Raw genomic sequence first — 23,040 nt, forward strand, 5'->3', positions numbered from 1 at the left:
TCTGACAGTTTTAATACATTATCCTGAGCCAATTTAGTTGGTATTGCTTTGACTGCACCAGTCTTAATACATTATCCTCTGCCAATTTAGTNTGGTGGATGGTGTGCAAAGGGTTAAAACAATGACAGAACAAACACCAACTTAATCTACTGTATACATAAGATTAGGTCACATTCCACCATTTCAAGACTGCATTCATTTCTTCTTATGGATAACTCTGACAGTACCATCATCAAAGCTCTCTTAATTGTGCCCCCCAACCAATCTGTGGAAAAATTTGTCTCCCACTAAACCAAGGTCTAAGAGCACTGGTTTGTCCATGCTCATATCTGATGCTAAGTTAAGAATAACACGGCACCTTAAACTAACCTAAATAAAGACAGGGAAACCACTATAAAAATCGCTAGAAGAACCAATAGAATTTGGAGTATGCATATATTTGACAGCACATGAAAGATAAAGATCAGTGGCCAAAGTTATAGTCCGTCACACTTCTAAAGCAATGAACAATTACAGAGAAGTCATCTGCTAAACGATTTTATTCATATCTGTTTCACTGGCTTTATCTCAATAGTGAACACAACGGAAATAATTATTTCTCCACTGTATCCAGTTTGCTTTTTCTGAAGATAGATTTCAACCATAAAAAGATAGACTGAACTGAAATCCAGTTGTTTGTTACATACCTATTTGATTGTGTATGCATAAATGGTACTTCCCCTTTCTTTGTAATGTGAGTGAAGGTGGCAACCCATTTAATAACTACTACTCGGCAGACAACAAATGGGTCCTGTCGTCTTCGACCCTCAGGGGTATCACTAAGTCCAGGAGAACCTTTCCTCAGCACTGGGAGATCTAGGGAGCAGAAACAATCTTCTTCAATTCGAAATAAGAAGTTTTCTATATGTATCCTTATTGCAGGTCTCCTACTTACCAAAGAAGGTAACAGCAGAAAGGATATCTTAAGGAGGTCAAAGTGGAACCCAGGCAAAAACCTTCAATTCGAAATAAGAAGTTTTCTATATGTATCCTATATTGCAGTCTCCTACTTACCAAAGAAGGTAACAGCAGAAAGGATATCTTAAGGAGGTCAAAGTGGAACCCAGGCAAAAACCTTCTCAACTTCCTCTCAAATTAAAACACTATAGCTACTGAACATAACATTTTCCTTGTGAAGTTCCAACTTCCTTCATAACTACTTCAATTATGGTATTATGTTTCTTAGTATACAAATAACTACAAGACCTTTAAACTGAGAATAATTAATTTTTAAAAACTTCATTTCATCATAAAACAATGAGTGGAACAAAAGCAAATGAGATACATCCATGGACACCAAAGGCTTTCAGGCCACATTGTACCATTACACCCCAAAGCCTGTGAAGAAAAACTTCAGTGAAACCTGTTATTTCACATTTTGCAACAGATTTCCTAAAACAGGTGTCAAATTGAGGAAATAGTTTTGAAATGTAGAAAATGTTCTACATTTCTCTTTAATAACAAAAACATATTGCCCTGTAAGATCAGAACAGAAGGGGGTAAGTATGCGCACACTTCTCTTCCTTGACACATTGAAACCCTCCCTCTCTTCTTTGAGACTTCTTAACAAATGTGAGGAGCCTCCATTCTAGGAATATTGCATGCATAAGTAAAAGAATGGCTGCTGGACTCGAGTAGAACAGTCTGAGCTTAGAGGCAGATGAATGCAGAAATGAGTGAAGAAACACACATGAACCAGACAGTGCAGTGAATTTTAAGCTAGTTGAGTGCGGAAGATAGGAGCGGATACTGCAGTGGCTTAAGGTGAAACAGTAGTGGACAAAAGCAACTGGTGTGAAGGTTATTGGTGGGGCTTTAACGGCTTGAAATAACAATAAACATTATAGTATGTGTTATTTAAGATATTTCATAATACCACAGAACTACAAAGAGAGGAACTTGGTACATACCAGTATTAGAGTAAACTTCTTTGTGATAAATACCTTCTTCATCAGTTCGCAGCTGTTATGCACTTACTTCTGAATTCCAAATTTTATTATAAGATTTAAGTAGGTATCATAAAAGCAATTAAAAGCAGGATTTCAAGACAAATTTGTCTAAATAATCTCTAAAATTTCAATTTTTATCACACAGAACACACAATGCATTTCCATTACAAAAACCAACTGCATAATGCTGTATACAGATATACAATGAAGTCCAAGCCTAAGTGACCTGTAGTTTAATAGGAACCAGAGTGCAGCTTTTCCTGGCCAGGGCCAATAAATTAGCCAGGGAGTGATGTATGGAACTTTGAACATGAGCGCAGGTGATGTTTTTATCATGAGTCATGCTGTCATGATAAAGACTTGTTTTGAGCACACACTGCAAACAGGTCTGCTTATTGAAAGCTATTTCTCATAGGGAATGACATGATTTAAGGATAGTTAAGTACACAATGGAACAATGCATATTTCTTGTAGCAACATTGCTTCTGAAGAAGTCCTATAAGCCATGTGTATGTAAGTTTTGATAGCAATATACAGAGGCTATGCAACCACCAAATTATTGTGTTCTGAAACTGTTCAGCAAAGGTGAAAGACAGTTATCTTCTTGATAAAAATAAATTAAGTCCACAGTGTCCTCTCACAGTCCAGAACATTTGAGTTACAACAGAAATGAGTCGAAGAATATCATCATATTGGATAAGACAAGAGTCTGGCACACTGAAAAGTTCCATTATAAGAGGTCTCAAAGCTCTTATGTTTCATCCTTACAAAGTGTCAGTGGTCCAGAAGTTAATTTATGCAGATCCAATTGTGAGCATAAACATTTTTCATTGGATGTTGCCATCTGTCCATGATAAAACTATCAATCCACCACAAAGCTTGGTTTCATACTGGTGGTTTTGTGAATGCCCGACCAGAGTACCTGTCATTGTGATACTTATAATCCCCACACAATACAAGAAGCCCCACCTCACAGCCAAAACATGGATGTGTGGTGCGTAGTTCATGGTCGGAGAACAATTGGGCCCATGTTCTTTTCATATATGGAAAACTCAAGAGTATTACATGAACAATATTTTGGAATTATTCTTTCAAATACTAAATGAAGAAGAGAAGTAATATGTGATACTGCACATTTTATGGAGACTTTTCATGAAATTTTTGGTAAAAAGATAATTAATTAGGAACTATAGCCACCTCATTCATCAGATACGAGTGTGTGAAAGTTTTATGTGTAGGGAAACTTGAAGTAAAAAGTGTAAAAGGAACAATCCACATCCTCTAGAGGCCCTCCAGAATGGAATTAGGAGTGTAATAAGCAATATTACAGAAGGTGACTTGCAGTGACGGTCCAAAAATTTCTTACACTGGTGCAAATGGACACTATTTTCAGCAGTTTCTTCAAAACATCAGGTGAGAAGGGCAAAATGTTATTGTAACATTAATATAGAAGTTGTGCCTGTGCCAGTACGGTTTGTAGAATGCTCTCTGCTACAGCATTCGCTCAGGCCAGGAAAAGCCATGCTCCAAGCCCCATTAAACTGCAGGTCACTTAGGTTTGGACTTCACTGTAGTTTCTGCTGTCAGAAATACGTAAAAACACATAAATACACTCTGTGGGCAAAATGCAAAGTTCCTGAACATTAAATCAAATAGTACGAGGTGTGTTCAGGAAATAACGGGAATTTTAAAATTTCGCGGGTTTGGAGAGTCCAATTGTCAAAAATTTTTTTTATTATGTTGGTATACATGCCCCTGAAGTACAATAAAATTTTCAGCTGTATTCATTGCTTACTTTGTCTGTGGCAGCCGCTAAGGTTAGACGTGTTTTTATGAGCTTGGCGATTTTCGTTTGTTAAAAGAAATGGATCAAAGAATTTGTATCAAATTTTGCGTAAAAAATGAAATAAAGTGTTACAAAGTGTGTGAAATGTTAACAAAGGCCTATGGTGAGTCTGTTATGAGTAAAACAAGAGTTTACGAGTGGTATAAGCGTTTCCAAGATGGCCGTGAAGACGTTGCAGATGACGAGCGCCCCGGACGCCCCAGCACATCAACAACCGATGAAAACGTGGAAAAAGTGAAAGCAATGATTATGAATGATCGCCGAATCACAATCAGAGAAGTTTGCGTGAGGCAATCCGAAAAAAACGCCCGGATTTGTGGAAAAACAATTCATGGCTTTTGCACCACGATAATGCACCTGCTCACACTTCGTTGCTTGTTCGTGAATTCTTGGCCAAAAACAATACTGTAACGATGCCCCAGCCTCCATATTCGCCAGACATGGCTCCGTGTGACTTTTTCCTATTTCCAAAAATAAAGAGAACCTTAAAGGGCCGTCGTTTTACAAGCATAGATGACATTAAAAGCGCATCGCTGAAAGAGCTAAAGGCTATCCCAAAAATCGAGTTTGAGAAGTGTTTCGATGATTGGAAGAAGCGCTGGCGTAAGTGCATAATATCGAATGGGGACTATTTTGAAGGCGACAACATTAATGTAGACGAATGAATAAATATTTTTTCCAAAATACGGAAATTCCCGTCATTTTTTGAACACACCTCGTATATATAGTTAATTAACACCATATTTTAAAGGATTACTTTTTCATTAGGAATACTGTCACTCTTTTCAGATGCAACAATATGAAGAGCAAACTGAGCATAAGGTGATTAATGATGAAACCTTAGTATTTCTTCAGCCAGTCATATGTAGTTTGTTTCTGTCCTTTCTTCTCCCTTAGCTTCTATAATTCTTTTCCCTTGTTACTATACATAATAATTCTATTCTTGACAGACGTACACCTTGTTATATAATTTTCACAGATTCTACCCCTTTGATGATTTTGGACTGTACTGACCTTAGTTTAACTTTTTCTTCCTCTTCTTCTAGATGTCCTTGCTGCTCACACAAAATGTGGTCAGAACCCAAAGGACCACAATCTGAACAATCATCACTGTGGAAACCTCAAAATTCATAATGCGGTTCTCTTTAAATTTCTGATATGTATACAGAGTAAAGAGCATACCTAATACTGGCTTGTAGAGGCTCGTGGCAAATGAAAACTGGGGAAAGATATGAGGCAGATAATACTGTTTGAATCTTTCAAACAGAAACACGAAGCACTTGTGTTGCTTACACAGCCTGTCACGCCACTCTATCTTTGTTACCTGCAAAACAAAACACAAGGGGTAATTTGTATTTTTCCATAGAGGTCAACAAACACCAGTATTTTCAGACTTTTACCCAACTCAGGCAACCATCTGGCAAGACCTGGTCTTAAGTTCAAAGATTACTTTTAAACATTATGCATCCTGGATGGCTCTTTCCATAATAATATTTCACCCACTTACATCCTAAAACACATACCAATAGCCCTTCCCATATACTGTAACATGATTCAATAATTTTCTAAAGCAGCAAGCCACCAAAAATATCTGACTAATTATTATTTCACTTAATTTTGTTGCATTAGTGGGATCTCAATTAGCACAAGCTAGCCATATTATCACAGAGTGAACCCTCTTAGATCCAACCAACCAAGCTCATGCTTCCCCCCACCCCCAAATCACTAACATACATACGTACATACATACATAAAGGTGTCCTACTTCACAAATTTAAGAAGTTCCATGCAAAACTTATTTTCAGCACATGAGATCTGATATTCTCACAGTAGTCTAAGATTTTATGACAGTGTATGAAACTATGCTGACTGACTTTCAGTAACTTTTGTTTCAGAGGTATAAACTTATATAGTTTGACCTTGATAAACACAATTTTTTTTTGTTTGTACTTACCTGGGAAACAATAAACTCTAGCAAAGCATCAAGAAAATATCTCATTGGATCATCTGGTTGCTTCTCTCCACTTTGGGGTGGTAGCAGAGGTTGTATCTCTACAGCATTCACTGGACCTGCATCCACAATACAGGTCAAAATTTCAAACTGCTTGCTTGGTGGCACTATATTTCCCTTCACCCCAAAATTAAAAGATCCACTGCAAGCTGGTCATTTAACATTAAAGCTAAATAACTTTACAGTTAAATAGATATACTGCTTATCTGCCCTTCCTTTAGTTTAATCTGGCAGAAAAAACAATAATCACTAATCGCCAAAGGGTTGAAACAGGACCGCACACAACAGAGCACCACAGACCACTTAACCACCACTTAACTCAGACTGACGCCAGCTCACTAACAGTCGCGGGAGACCCCCAGCTAACATCACCTAGCAGCACAACTCGTAACTACAAAGCATGCGTGTTCAATAGGTCGTTTCCGGTTATTTTTTGGTTCCCCCTCGTGTGTGTGTGTGTATGTGTATATATATATAGCATGAAATTACAATCCTTTTCACATCAAATCCATCAGAAATAGTTTCTGAAATGTCAGACACACGTGACAAATAGTTTCCAATTTTGTCACTTTCACTTACCTAGAAATAATGCAACTAGTAACAACAGACTACAGAACTACTGCAGCCCAAAAGCTGCAGTATATACAGAACCATATCAGGTATCATTATATACAAAACATACACAGTGCGTCCAGGATCCATTAGGACTCATTCTTTTAAATTTTGCCCTGCAATGCCATCTGTTGGCGAGTTTCAGCATTAAAATTCTTGAAGTTTCGGCTGAGGCTGTCTATAATTTCAAAGTGCAAGCAGTGCTGCATCATGTGTTCTGACCTTGAATGTAACAGTACTGTTCTGATGCTCATCAGAAAATGGCGGTTGAACAGAGAGCCAACATCATATTTTGTTTGAAGCTGGGCAAATTAGCAAGAGAAGCATACAAAATGATGAAAAGTGTGTATGGTAGTGATTATTTGAGTCGCTCAAACATTTTCTGATGGTATGCTGTATTTCGTGACAGCAAGGAGGACACCGAAGACGCTCCACGTGCATCAAAGCCGAGAACAAGTAGCACTGAAGAAAATGTGAAAAAAGGGAACGAAATCCTTGCATCAGACACATGTTTCTGCAAGACTCATCGAGGAACTTTTGGGAATACCAAAAAGTACTGTGCATCAAATTCTGACTGGGGATTTGGGCAAACAAAAGGTCTGTGCGTGGTTTGTACTGTATGTGCTGTCAGGCAATGAAAAACATGACAGAGTGGAACACTGCAAAGACATGTTATGGTTGGCCCAAATTGATATAAAATTTACAAAACTGATTGATACTGGTGATGACACATGGTGTTTTCAATATGAGCCTCTCATAAAGCAGCAGGGTAAAGCGTGGTTGAGCCCAAAGAAGCAAGAACCAAAGAAAGTGCGCATGCAAAAGAGTCGAGTAAAGACAGTGCTAACCGTTTTCTTCGATTCCAAAGGAATCATTCACAAGGAATTTCTGCCAGAAGGTGAAACAGTGAATTCTGATTATTATCTTGGAGCCCTCAATTGTGTTTCAGTGAGAATTCTTCAGATTCAACCTGAATATCAACAGCAACGTTCCTGGTTACTCCTCCACGACAATGCCCCACCCCACAAATTGAAGATGGTGCGCGATTTTTTGGCCAGAAAAGGGATCACAGTCCTTGATCATAATCTGTATTTGCCAGATTTGGCTCCAGCAGATTTTTGGTTGTTCGCAAAAGTTAAGTTGGCGATGAAAGGGGGCCGTCACACCACCATCCAGGACATCCAAAGGGAATCTACCGCAGTTTTAAATGCAATTCCACAAAAGGAGTACAGTGACTGTTTTCGAAAACTTTTCAATTGATTCCAGCTATGTATTGATTCAGAAGGAGACTATTTTGAATAAAAAGAGTGAAATTTTGAAAATAATTGATGTCTTGTATTTTAATGAACACAGGCCTAACAGGACCTGGACACACTGTATAAACTCCTGTTCAGTGAAGAATGTGAGTTTTCCACCTACACAAAAGTAATGCAATTATATGGTGAACTTCAAATTAGCTCTATCATGACAGTGTATCCCACAAGAAAAGCACAAGCAGAACAACACAAAACTCACCACGTGAAATATCATGAAACACTGATGTTGAACTCCTGTTCAGAGCAGAAAGTCCCTGCCCAGCAAAAGGTGAGGGGAAACCTGGAACTAGTGTTGCAAAAATGGCATGAAGAGCTTCAGGAGAATTGTCAGCCAATGACTGATACCACAGAAGAAAATATCTGCAAAGAGAAATGTATTAATTTTGAGTATTAAAAAAGTCCAGTGCAATGAAAGTGGACATACCTCCATATAATTACCTTTCTCTAACATTGACCTCCATAAAAAATAAATCTTAGATTCAATCAAGATAAACAAAGTATATTTATACACAGGTTTCTACGAAGGGAAATAGGTTTGAACATTAACTGAGCAAAATGTTAAACAGAGAAGATTTAACACTGCGATTATCTACTTGGGCTTATTGAAACTGAAGGTTAAGAAAGGAGAACACCTTAAATCAAGGAACATTAAAAGGAAGCTCAAATGTAGGTCTTCAGAATTTTCATGACTTTTGCTGTACTACATTATATCCAGTAATATATAAAGCTTTATTACAAGAAGATGGCAAATTTTAAGCATATTACATCTTTTAATCATTTTTATTATAATGAGTGGCTACAGGCTGGACAATCGAGGGGTCAGAGTACGAGTCCACATAAGGTCAGGAATTTTCTCTTCTCCAGGTCATCCAGGGCCCACCCAGCCTCCTATCCAATGGGTACTGGGGGCTCTTTCCCCAGGAGTAAATTGGCTGGGATGTGAAGCTGACCATTCACCTCCAAGTGCCGAGGTCAAGAAAACATGGATCTATATATCCACTCCCTATACACCTTCACAGCACAGTGCTTAATTAGTTAAGCACAGGGGAAACTTTACCTTTACCTTATTATTAGTACCTCGCATATTCTCGTTTGAAGTTTTTGGCAGAATTTCAAATTACAGCATCAATCACTCAGTCCCTGTTAACAAAGCCACTGTGCATGGCGGTTACTGCAAGAACTAGAGCTTTGTTTTCTTGTCATATTATAATCTCCACATAGTCTCTGAAGACTTTAAGGGAGAGAACCGTGAATAAATGTTATCCAGGAAACAAATGGCACACAGCAACAATTCTTAAGCTTCTTAATCAAGTTTAGCAAGAAGTGCAAAAATGTATGGACTACAGAAAGGCCAAGTCATCTGTTCACACAACCACAAATCCAGATGATTCACCTCTAAAACAACTCAATGGATTTTGATGAATTTTTCACTGAAGATCTAAACTAAAAGCAGCATATGAAACTGTTCCTGGCTTAAGCATCATATCATGTAGACAAAAGGAGTATAACTACACATGTTCTTAACCACAACACTAGATGGATGTGAGCAGTCACCTTCACATGCCATATCGCTGTCATCCATCAGACATGAAGGTGGGGAGACCATACATATCAGACAAAATTTCACTTTGGTTTGTAAGAATTCAATAACATGAGTTACTCTACATATAGTCAATTAACATTATTACTTTTCTGAAATTCTATCATAAAAAAAATTGTACATGAGACAAACTGCACATCTACAGATCTTTTATTTTAAATATTTTTTATGTGATCTATATTGTTAAGAATTTAATGTTATATATTTCATGAATTTTGCATTTCTGTGGGATATGTTATGCTATGCTATGTAATGTTATGTAATGAAAATCCAGTTGCAGTGGTTAATTACTGCAGAAATTCTGGCAGACCTCAGGATTCTCCAGGGAAAATAATTTATTTCCAATCAATTCAATATTTTTAAAGAAAGAAATTAACTAAAGTTTCTCTGAGTTTCTCAGCTTACAATCTTAAACTAAAAAAAAGAGTCCAAATCAACATTAAAACAAAGTATTCAAGAAATACACGATACAGCAGAACGGTGTCAAGATAACAGCCATATCCACTACAGTCAAATACAGAGTGATTCATGAAGTTTCACCCCCACTTAGGGAGGGCATTCCTGAGGTAATTTGGAACAAAAAATGTTAATATACTAATGGTATCTAACTCATAATTAAAGTGATACAGTAATTTGAAAACTGGCAAAAACTCTTTTTTTCTTCGGATTTCAGTCAAAACAAATTAGAAATACAATACAAACACTTTTTAAATCGTTAATGTTTTAGGAAAGAAGCATTCTAAAACCTAATTTTTCTTTTCAATTTCTTAATTTTGCATTGCACAACATTTTTCATCGATTTTGTGTTACAAAATTACATTATTTTCAGCATCCCATTCTGTAAACATACCAGTGGTTGCATATCACACCCTTCTATCAATCTGTTTCCTTTAAACTGTAGTGCTTTAGAAGACGACTGGATTTACATAAGATTTTCAAATGTCTCCCTGCATGTCAACACAATGCATCGCACACGTACGAACCGCTCTGCCTATCTACCTACGTGCAACATTCAAACCGGTCTACCTTATCTGCTGACATAGCTGACTGGAACATATGGTCGCCCACGCTGAAGCATAGCGCTGCATTCACAATGATGCATTTCGAAAATCTACTGTTACTCCGTAACTACTGAANACACCTTATAGCCTCACGCCGCAGCTTCCATGAGTTTCCAGGATGTAACAGTTTGGTCATGATGCGAGTGAGACTGTGACATTGCCATCTTCTTGATAATAGTTCTGGCAGATACACTAGCACCTTTTCCAGTACTTGGAGAACACATTCCAGCTCCTCTCGATGTGCCTTGTGAACTGCAGTAAACATCAAACCAATGAAATAACTGTTGTAATAAAATCCATAATTAAAGCTGAATAAAGAGACAGGTTTACATTCCTGTTCTGCCTACCATGGTCAGAACTCTAATTCATTTTATTAACCAACTCCTCAGGACTAGACCCTCCTTGAGGACTTCCATGCTATTCCATTATTTATGAAATTTCTGCCTTCCTGAAATGTAAAAATTCACTGCATTCATCACAAAAGCCTGCCACTGAATCACAATTTCCACTAGCTGAACAAAGTACACACTTTCACTTCCTAACTCCTTCAACACCTATTCTGATAGAATTTCACAATCTAAATCTGTCTCCCACATAACCTTTTTCCTTGAGGTTTCCTCACCATAATCATGAATGCATTTCTCATTTTATAATTTAATTTTACTGTAAAACAAGTTGTACAGTTAGGATATTGTACAATATGTATTCATAATCTAGGTTTCTTTAAACTGTCACATATCAGAATACATTTTGAACAGAACTTTGAAAAAAAATCTGTTATTTATATCCAGCTGTGGTAACAAATGATTTTCATGCATGCATTTGAATGTACATTTGTAAATATATGTCTGCCAGAGCATAACAAAACACAAATGTATTTTGTTTTAATGTTTTTTAGCTTTAAGCTATATATTTCAAAGTCCTTATGTCGCAATATCTCTACTCCTTGTATGTGTTTTGGTTCATTATTCTGTACTACAAAACCTAATCAGACATTTCTGCAATAAACAGTCTGCCATACATGTAAAAGGACGTTTTCCCTTTATCCACCACTAAGCCAGAAGCATACAGAGAACATGGTCACAACACCCATACAGGGATATGAACATTGGCCATCAAACACGTGACGAATCATCACCATTCTAACTAAACTATCAAGGTCAAGACATATATTCCACATTTATGTTTCACAAATTGTCATATACTGAAATGATATTAAAATTTCATATAAAAATAAAAAAAATCAGAGGTGAGATTTTATCTGATGCATAAAACAGCCATTTTCTACCACACCTCTGAATTAATGAATCTTCAGGCGAGTTTAATTATACAATCTAAGTGGCCAAAAAGAGGGTGATGCTTATACAATAATAATATAAACTTCCTGAAGCCGACATTTTGGAGGAACATATCGCATCCATTTTCAGGGTAGAAAAATCCACAAGCGAGGAACCAGCGTGATCAGGTGGCTACAGCCACACGGTGCCACATCCCAGAAGACAGCATTCTTCATAGTCACCATCATGAAAACCTTAAATCTTACATGTTTCTTAACGGTTTCTACAAACCATACTGTGGGAAATATACAAGTATAAGTTGTTAAGAGTACTACATAACAAATGTTCATCACAGAAAACATCAAAACATAGGTATTTTTACATGCATTAGTATATATATGAAAACCATGCAACAGTACCAGTTTCCAACAGTCAATTAACACATAAACATTTCACTTCTGTAAGAAAGGCTGTAATATTATTCATGCAATTCAGTATAATAATATATACATATCATGCAAATTCTAAGGTTTTCAATACAGACAAAAAGGATTCTCTCTACATGTTTATGACTGAACCATGATACATTACTTAATTCTCTTTCATGTTTAATTCTAGAATAAAAAATATCCCATAAATACTTCAAGAGTCATTCCGCGCAATATCAACAAATGGATGGTGGCAGCAAAATTTTCCATTCAGTATAATTTGGTCTATTTTTAGGCTGCTATGACCTATGTAAAATCACAAATACTGTGCCCAATAATCCAATGCCATTTTCAAGATACAGACTGCTCAAGCTTGCAGGATGCAGGTCATTCTTTACTTGGAAGTGGTAGTGGTAGTAATGGTGCCAGGGAGAGGGCCAGTGATGGCAGCAGCAGGTGTAACAGTAGTAGAAAAATATTAAATATATCTCCAAAACTAACTGGCATATTTTCACAAAACTTGGTTCATATGAAATACATACATGATGCTATCTAATGCTATAGTAAAATCTGTATCTTGAATTTTTTCAGAATATAAGAAAAGAAAATACTGTATTCTTGAATTAAAAGAACACAGAACTTCCAGTTACACAAAACTAGTTGAGTAAAGAATAACTACATGGAAACTAAAGATGTAGCGGTCACTGTGTTACCTATGTGCAATGTATACATCACTGTTTCTTTCTTTCAATTATATGTTCAAGCCCTTTATATGTCAAAGAAAAATATTACTGCATCACTGCATCATGAATGGTAGGGATTCGGTTAACGTCGGTTAACACACTATCTACATGGCACCATAGCCCAGAAGCCTGCTTTCTTGTTACATTAAGCTTTTCTAAACAAAGAGCTGTCCTTCATAAACACTATGAAATTTTAAATGGTATAATTGCAACAGTTAAGTACTGCCAAGCATAAATTGAAAAATTTGTAATGTATGTTACTACAGTTGCTAAGAAGTCAAAATAAACACATATCATAGAGTTCCAAGTGGATATACATGTCAGTTACTTACCAAGATGGAAAGACAGTTCTGCAAAGCAACAGTAAGGTAGTGTAAGTACAATACTAGTGGGAAACTATATTATAAAAATATTACGGATGTCAATTTATTTACCAATTTGTGAGAGTGCCATTTCATGTCACCAACAAACAAACTTCTGACTACTCTATCTCTTTTCATTTTCTATGTCTGAAAGAATGATATGTGGTAGATAATCTCTCTGTAATCATAGCACTAAACAAACACTTTAGCAGACAAGCATAAATCAGTAATTAGAACTTATTACATATCTCACTATGCATTTATTTCAAGAATGCTTCATCCAACATAAAATTTTGAAACCCACATGCCAAAGATTTTCTCCCGAGAGAAAAGTATAATATGCATAATAAAAAGCGATAAAATCAAACTGAATGATTTAAAAAATGGTAAAGAGAAATGTTATATGCTGAAGATACTGATTAAATAAACAAGCAAATTAATTAAAAAAAGAACTGTTACAGAAACTCAGTAAGGGGTCTTCAACATGTTTTATGAATGCACGGAATATGCTGGGAAACACAGCCCACCAAAGCTGAAATGCATTTACTTTTCAATACACACCAAATTTTGAACATAAATTGACTTCCCTAGTAGCTACACATATAAAAGGCTTAATGTTGCATAAAGCTTAGAAGAAATATTAGTGAAGAGACATATTAAATATTATGACTCTCATAATTACTGTAACTATATTATCTACATTAGTGACCAGCAGCAATATTTCATTAGATCTGTGCTACTCAAAGTGGTTAACTATGAACAGTATTACCTTCTGGGATGTGACATTATGCAGCCTCACAGAAGTTCACTGACATTTCAGGGAACATACTGCCTCCATCTTCATGGTACAAGGACAATATTCTTCTGAAATGTCAAGAAACTTCTACCAGACTACCTGGTATCACATTCCAGAAAACAACACTCTTACAAATTTATTTAACTACCCATTATTCCTCTCATACAGGCTAACATGGTCATCAGCAATCCTAAAATGTAATTTGCAGATCAAACATTGCATAAGAAAAATTACAATATCAAAATATGGAAATAATAAGATATAAAATAGTTGAATGTATCACATTTAAATTCTTACATTATGAATAATTACAGCAATGAATACAGAGCAAACAAAAAACAGCAACATGAATAATAAAAAAATACTGGCAAAGTTGATCCATTTCCAAGCACCATACTAAAGGGCATACAGGATATAGCTTCACACATTCTAGTCTCAGACACCAGATGGAGATAGTGATCAGCTTCACTGTAGTTGCTTCACCCCTAGACAGTACCCATCACACACAAGTACCGAAGCCTCAGAGCTAGCCTGGTAACTGGCCCTACTGGGAATCAAACCTGTTGTTCAGCCCAAAACTAGTTGTACAGTGACAATAATTTCATTATAATCTGTTACAGTTGTATGCTCCATTCTGTAATAATTACTTAACCATTCTGAGATGTAATTACTATATTATAATTATGCACATCCTTGGAACTCAAACGTGGCATAACACCCCACAAAGATACCATTACAATTTGGGGATGATAACTTAACAAGAAAGGCTCAACGTTATTCAACAGTGCTGTTTCAACTGCAAATATTACACAGCATCAAATGAGATAGGAAGATGACCATGAAGAAGCAAAGTACTCTCCCAGCCTTCACCTGGAGGTCCCAAGGAAAATGAGGAAAATACAGTCTAGGATATTTGGCAATCAGGTCACACCTGATACTGAGTACTTGTTAAATACAAGTCTAGAACATTAACTTTATACCCTCTTACTCATTATGAATATGCAGTATTAGAATAAATGAAAGAATTAGCAAAGAAGCAAAGACTTAAATGGAGATGTAAACAAATGCAGACAAAATCAAGTACTCTGTCACATTTCAGTGCCTAGACACAGAGTTTTGTTTGATAACTACCCACAAGTGCTCAGAAGGAAGCATGAAACAGGTTACAGCAAAAAATGTGTTGCCTTTGGCATATTTATTCACATTGGGTCCATGAGTGTATATTTTCTCAGATGCACAATTAATGCAGTGAAAACACACGGCCCATCCCTATTTTGAAATATATTTTTGACAAAAATCACAGTAAACATATTGGAAACACCTTGAAAATTTAAATATTCTGCAGAAGATTTCTAGAAAAGAATGGGATCAGCCACCATCCATCTCAATATTAACGAAGAACAAAGTGCTATCTGAACACCTAAGAGGATATAATTATGCTTCTCCATCTCTCTTATCTCTCAAACATGGCCACCGTCCTCAAGGTTATCTGGCAATCAAAATCCTACTCTTATATTCCACATATTTAGGTGCAGCCAAACTTTGAGATGGTCTGTCCAGCTGTACTAACACCTCCACTAATGTTCTTTAATATACTGCAAAGCATCGGGAAACTGCTCATTCTGAAAGGTTTTCGTGATCTTCTTCAGTCCCTCCAGGCAAAAGTCAAAATAGTACCTCAAAACAGGTAACAGTTTCCTTCAAATACTTTCCAATTCATTGTTCACAATCATCCCACCATTTCATACATTTTTAGTCTGTAATACTCACAACATCTTTAAACAAACCATAAATAAACAGATAAATTTATTATGAACTTAAATCTCCTAAAAATCATCAACTAAATGCTGGTAAGAGATTATAATGGCTGTTACAGTGGCTGCATGGTCTAAGGCATGAACTGGCTTCATTCTCTTGAACACTGGGATTATGGGTTTGACTCCCACTCAAGGCATGGATGTCTGGGTGCCTTTATTCTGTGTTTCCATTGTCCTGTGTAGGCAGTGGCCTTGTGACAGGCTGTTCCCCAGTCCAAGGGTCCTACCCACTGTCTTAGGATCAAGAAACTGAAGTGAAATAAAACATTTTACGGATACCCTATGCTCCAAAGTGGGGGCAACAAGAAAGGGAAACAAGAAAAGAGAGCAAAAGAGATTATAACACCTTCATATACACATTAATTAATAAAAGCTGATATATATATACCAAGCTGGTCAAAGCATTTACCTTTCGCAATCATACTACCATTACTCATTCACTGTTACATACCACTACACTAACTTTCACAAAGTTTTTAAATAGACCAAGAAACAATGCATGAATTAAGCAAGCAATTTGACTCAAATGGCAACACTTCTGACTTTTATTTGGGAGGTACCTGGACCGAATCTCAGCTGGGTTACTAACTATCCTAACCAAAACTCCTTGTGGTTTTTCTCAGTTCCACCAGTACAGAGACGGTAGAAAGAGATATGGACGGCGACGACTCAACAACGATGACAACGATGATGACAACAACAATTACTAATCATTGAGAACAGACGATGATAATGGCAACGATGAGTTTACTAAATCCATTACAGTAATTCCATGGCCAGTATGCGCAAGAATAACACATACACGCATAAGATTCATCTGCTGTTCATAATACCTGACAAGAACGCCAGTCCATACAGCCAATTGTCTTGCAGCAGAGAAGAACACATTGATAGGACCAACATTTCATAGCATCTAGAGAGGCTTCACATATCTTTACCTCCTGCACGCAAGGTGGGAAACGAAATGATCAAGTACTTTATTTTGTAAATTATTCAACCATGCAATGAACGAAGTTTTGTAACATGGTAAGACAGCAGATCTTGGAGATTAGTTTTTACTCTAGTGCTAGTGTCGCGCTGTTCCTGCTCATGTGCCACAGAAGACTAGCAAATGTGTTTCATATTTAAAGACCCTAATGCCAAGCTCTTTCCGTGAACAGTGACTAGAACTTTTTTTGTTAAAGGGATGAATGGGCAACTTTTTTCTACACATAACCTGCAGCATGATAGAAATTTAATATGACAAATAATTAAAAGTACCTCGTTGTCGTAAGTTTGCCTCGGCAGTCACAAAAGTGTCATATAAGATGTAATAGATATGACTGAAGTTGGACTCAAAGACAGATTTCGCTTCTTCTGCATCCACATTTTCTGAAAACAAGAAAATAATAATTATGTAATAATACACAGTAGCACCGATCAACAGTATAGCAAATACAGTAAATGTACCATTTGAAATTACACCATCTGTCATCTTCAAGGTTCCTAAAGAACCGACCAGACAGAAGCGTCTGTCCAGACCAGTTGTAAATCAGAATTTAAAAAAAAAAAAAAAAAAGCTGAAAGAAGTAGAAATAATAAAATTTCTCAGTTTGCAGCTGGACAATCATCTAACTTGTAAGGGACATATTGATTCTTTGCTTCACAAGTTGAGCAACAGTTGGTTTTCTAATGCGTAAATTATCCTATATATTAAATATAAATACAGTGGAACCTCACTCAACAAGCACCTCTCATAACGAGTAATTCGCATAATGAGCAAACCAAACTGTAAAAAAAAAAAAAAAGACTCGCTTAACAAGCGACGTTTCGCATAACGAGTGACAAGAGGGGAAGTGCCGGATTGTGCGCTTGCTACATCAGTCTGTGTTTAGCACTCGTTCCGCTAGCATCTTAGTGTTGCTTGTGATCACACATTTTTCCAAACTTGTGTTCAGACATATTATTTGTGATTTTTTTGTGTGCAAAGTTTAATAACCCTTGCAAAAATGTCCCCGAAGAAAAAGCCGAAAAAAGACGGCCATAAGAGAATAAAAATAACCGTAGAAATAAAACGTAAAATCAGTGAAAAGCGAGAACGAGGTGTGAGCATGGCTGATCTAGCACGCACATACAATCGGTCTACATCAACGATTTGCACTATCCTCAAGAACAAGGACAAGTTTAAGGAGATACATGCTTCAAAGCGATTGACAAGAATATCTACGCAACGGTTACGTATTCTTGACGATGTTCAAAGGTTGCTCCTCATATGGATAAACGAAAAGCAATTGCAAGGCAACACTATTAACGAGAACATCATTTGTGAGAAGGCGAAAGTGATTTTCGCCGACCTCGTTAAGAAGACGCCAGGATCATCAACGACCAAAGAAGAAGCATTTAAGGGAAGCCGTCGGTGGTTCGAGAAGTTCAAGAGAAGAACCGGCGTCCACAACGTTGTAAGGCACGGTGAAGCAGCAAGCTCCGACACAAAGGCAGCACAGCAAGATGTTGTGGAGGAGAGTTTGTCAGAGGAGGAGGAGGAGGAGGAGGTAACAGCAAAGCAAAAATCTTCTGGTGCAATAAGAGAAATGCTGAAAGCATGGGAAACTGTTGCATTGTACATTGAGAAGCATCACCCTAATAAAGCAGTGGCTATGCGCGCTACAAATTTATTTAATGATAATGTGCGTCGCATTTTCACCAAATTTTGAAGCGTCGGCAAAAACAAATGTCTCTAGACAGCTTTCTAGGAAAAAATAATTAGATACGTATCATAAATAATAAACTAATTATTTCGATTTTTTTTTTTGGTTCTCTGCAAATCGAATTTGCATTCCAGGTTGGTTCATTCTGCGTAGAAGAAAAGATGAATATGATTCACGCTCCTTAACAATGTATATATAATTTTCTTTGAATAAACGTTATACAGAAAATTTTTTGAGTATTTTTTTCAGCATGGAACACATTATCATATTTTACATTAATTTATGTGGGAAAAATTGTTTCGCATTACGAGTAAGATTCTGGAACGAATTATGCTCATTAAGGGTGGTTCCCCTGTACTTTATTTGTACTATGACATTCTACATGTTCTTGACTTTGGCCTATGATGATCTATGGCATGAAAACCTGTTATATTCTATTCTATCCTTATTTCCAAATCATTTCAAATTTGATACTAATTTGAGCAATCAAGAACTAAATATCGTTTATATTAAATTCTGTGGAAGTAAGATTCCATGTAAATTATCTCAACATATGGGAAGTCATTACCAAATTTTGGACACTCACAACCTGTAACATCATAGAAAATGATATACAACATTCAATACAGTCAATTCTGAAATGGGCAACAAATGCTTCTAACATAATATCAAACTTTATCTAGCTTAGAGAAACAACAATAATCCTAATAACAAAGAACACTTTAAGAAATATTGTCGAATCTTAGCCAGGGTTATTATGACAGCAAAAAAGTACTATTATAATAAACTTTTATTAAAATCTAACAATAAGACTAGAACTACTTGGAATATAGTAAAAATCTTTACTAATAATAAAGGGCCTAATGAGAACGTTACTACAATGAACTTAAAAAAACAATTATCTGGTAACTCCCTAGATATAGCAAATGCATTTAACAATTACTTCTCATCTGTAGCCGAAACATTACTTATCAAAAACTCCTCGGGGAAAGCCACTGTTAATAATAAAGATTCTTTATCTTATTTACATTAGAATTTTTATCATTCGTTTCCATCTATGAAACTTAGTAATACGAATACCCATGAAATTGAAAAAATAATATTTTCACTGAAACCTAAGAACTCTCATGGATATGATGAGATAGCATTAAGAATTCTGAAATTTAGTGCTCTGTATGTCTTATCACCCTTAACATACATATTTAACAAGATCCTACAAACAGGTATATTTCCTGATAGATTGAAATTCTCAGAAGTAAGCCATTATACAAGAAGGGTGATAAATCAGAATTTATGAATTTCAGGCCTATCTCGCTCCTCCCAACTTTTTGCAAAATTATCGAAAAAATTATTTATAAAATATTATACTTCCATATAAATAAGCACAATATATTGGTCACTGAACAATTTCGATTTAGAGAAAAATCATCTGCTGAAATGACAACACACATTCTTTTAAATAATATATTGTCTTCTTTAGACAAAAAGAATTTTGTTGGTGGTTTATTCTGTGACCTACAAAAGGCGTTTGACTGTGTTAACCACAACATACTCCTGGCAAAAATGGAATTCTATGGGATCTCAGGCATGGTAAATAAGTTAATGAGATCATACTTACCAAATAGATATCAGAGAGTATCAATGAAACCTATCGAACTTAATAAAGTGTCTTCAAAATGGGAACTAGTTAAATATGGAGTTCCACAAGGCTCTATATTGGGGCCTTTATTGTTCCTTATTTACATAAATGATTTCCCATTATCCGTTAAGAAAATAGGTAATCCAATATTATTTGCTGACGTTACAAGTATTATCATATCAAACACGAATCCTGAAGAATTTAAAAATAATATCAAATTAGTTCTGAACGAAACAATTATGTGGTTTAATAGTAACTTCCTAACATTAAATTGTGATAAATCACACCTTATACAATTCTGTCTAAAAAAGCACAGGGAAATAGAATTGCAAATAATATCTAATAATTCAATTATTTCAAATATCAATTGCACTAAATTCTTGGGAATAAATGTTGACAGTACCTTATCTTGGAAGAACCATATTACGGGTTTATCATTAAGGTTAAATAAGGTTCGATATGCAATAAGGGCAATAAAGCCATTTATGTCACTAGAATCAATAAGGATGATCTATATTATTCCTAGGTACATTCCTTATTGTCGTATGGTATTATCTTTTGGGGTAATGCCCCTCATAATGAGAGTATCTTCAAAATTCAAAAAAGAATAATAAGAGTTATATCTGTTTCGGGTAGACTGGATTCATGCCACGGATTGTTTAAAAAATTACAAATATTGCCACTTCAGTCTCAGTACATTTTCTCCTTACTTCTTTTTGTCGTCAAGAACAGAAATCATTTTATAGATAACACTGATATTCATGATATCAACACACGTTATAATCACAATTTATATTTACGTTCTACAAATCTATAAATAGTTCAAAAAGGAGTGCTTTTCTCGGGTAGCAAGATTTATAACCACTTACCCTCAAACATTAAATTGCTCTCCAAAGATATTAAAGAATTCAGACTTTTATTAAAAAGCTATCTATTTCACTGAACATGCTTTTTATAGTATTGATGAATATTATAAATCAACTTCTCAATGAACACTTTGTCTTGATTGTCTCTCCTATGGATAATATAATTACACAGTTTATGTATCTACTACAACTGCATCAGTATTTGTATTATTGTATAGGATTGCACTAATTTATAGTGGTTCTTAGTGTTTTCATTTGTCCTTGTATGGGTTAGGAATGTATATTTTACTATCTTATGTTAAAAAATGGTTATGTATGTATATTTTATTATTTTACACTTAAACATGACAGTTTCTCTATCCAATAGGTTGGTTTGACCTCATATGGATTGACATAATGCAATAAATACAGTAAAGTAAAGTAATACAAAAAAAACTATGAGTAAAAGATCTGATTCTAACAGCGCACAAGGTAAACAACATTGACGAGTGGTGATATTAGGTAAAGCAATAAAGGAACATTTCACTGCATATCATAATCACGACAGATATACGGGGCATTTATATTTATTTGCTGCTACATGATTAGGCCTTGTTATGCACTGAAACAAACTGTTAAATTTAGTAGCGCCAAGAGTTGTCACGTACTGATCAAAATGTGTAACGGTGCCAATAATTAATATACAATCATCTCAATCTGTGTAACTCTGTATAAATGGTAATAAATCAAAAGCTCACCTAAAATTATCTTGAGATGTTTGAGGCGGGTAGCAGAATCCTTCTTCAAATCTTGTATTTTAAGTGTAGACTTCTTTACGTCTGCATGTAGTTTCTTGCTGAACATGATCTTCGATAAAATTATGAATATTCGTGATTATTATCACACGTTGACATCCTTCTCACTATTCAGAAATGCAGGCACTTCACGTATAAACATAAATAACTTCATTTTCTTTACCAACTTCTATGCATGGAAAACAACCTTAATCCAGCACTGCACTGTCACTGAATATGTCGTTTGTGGGCATGCCTGTTCAGTCTACGAATGCCATGTATGCAAGTACTGGAGTAGAAAAGTGTGATTGTGAATGCGATATCCGACCGACTTATTTCTTGCAATACTGCAAGCGGATGTCCATTAGACGCGTAAAATTAAGTACAAGATTTATATTAATCATAAACTATCATAAAATTTGACTTAATTCAATTCTAACATGAAATCGGCATGCACTACGAAAAACCGAAGGTTTGTGTGATCATCTGGACAACACATTCTGGCATGAAATGAGACTCTGTGGAACTTTGGAAAACGTTGTGCATGGAATACTGTTGAGTACTATCCAATTCTGCGATTGTACCTAATCTGTTAGGTTTTACTCCGTAGTATACTCCATGCCTTAGACGAGGGCACACCAAGCAAACTAACAACCGCAACGCAACTGCGATTTTCAAGAAGAATCGCCGATTTCAAGCAGGCAACTGGTTTCCAGATTAGCAGGTGCACACTGAGGAAACTTATGTTTGATTAGTTGCGCACATGAACTATGGTAAGTGCACATGTTCGTCCGACGAAATGCATGATTGTACTTTCCAATTTCGTGCACTTACCTTTCGTGCGTTACCCATATTCAGTCTCCTCTAATATCCTCCTGAATCAAATTCTGATTTGTTACTGTCATTCCAACATATCTGGCCTGTGCTACATTTTAAGAGGATCTGTGGGCTATTTTTATATCATGATTGTGCCCTGCATTCTGGTGACAAGACAACAACATATACTTCATTTTCTCTGCATTTACTTCTATCCCAATGTGTTCACTAGTGTCAATTAAAGTTTGTGTGTTTTTCTTTTTGGCATCCTTCTTATCTCCCAATATATTTACATCATCAGCATAGACCAGAAGCAGATGTGTCCAATTTAATTTCAGTCCTACTTGATTTTCCTGGACTTTCAAAATGGCATAATCTAAAGCAAAGTTGAAAAGGAATGAC

At 35.9% G+C, this 23,040-nt stretch overlaps 1 protein-coding gene across 5 annotated transcripts in view; it reads right to left on the reverse strand.

Moving 5' to 3' along the window:
- LOC111866369 (probable Rho GTPase-activating protein CG5521) overlaps positions 1 to 22,569 on the reverse strand; it is a 134,665-nt gene extending 112,096 nt beyond the window's left edge. For 3 of the 5 annotated variants that reach the window (XM_023855256.2, XM_023855258.2, XM_023855255.2), the window contains exons 1-8: positions 21,787 to 22,569; positions 17,118 to 17,228; positions 13,215 to 13,232; positions 10,515 to 10,686; positions 7,973 to 8,133; positions 5,789 to 5,904; positions 5,017 to 5,158; positions 687 to 855 (exon numbers count right to left, since the gene is read on the reverse strand). In XM_023855256.2, the coding sequence (XP_023711024.1) occupies positions 687 to 855; positions 5,017 to 5,158; positions 5,789 to 5,904; positions 7,973 to 8,133; positions 10,515 to 10,686; positions 13,215 to 13,232; positions 17,118 to 17,228; positions 21,787 to 21,892 (995 nt within the window). In that variant the 5' untranslated portion in view covers positions 21,893 to 22,569. Of the gene's footprint in view, positions 1 to 686; positions 856 to 5,016; positions 5,159 to 5,788; positions 5,905 to 7,972; positions 8,134 to 10,514; positions 10,687 to 13,214; positions 13,233 to 13,316; positions 13,385 to 17,117; positions 17,229 to 21,786 lie in introns of those variants that run through there. The other 2 variants (XM_023855257.2, XM_023855259.2) reach the window with 2 other exon arrangements.
- Positions 22,570 to 23,040: the final 471 nt, after the last annotated feature.

This window comes from Cryptotermes secundus, unplaced genomic scaffold (assembly GCF_002891405.2).
Source record: "Cryptotermes secundus unplaced genomic scaffold, Csec_1.0 scaffold497, whole genome shotgun sequence".
NCBI classification, from domain to species: Eukaryota; Metazoa; Arthropoda; class Insecta; order Blattodea; family Kalotermitidae; genus Cryptotermes; species Cryptotermes secundus.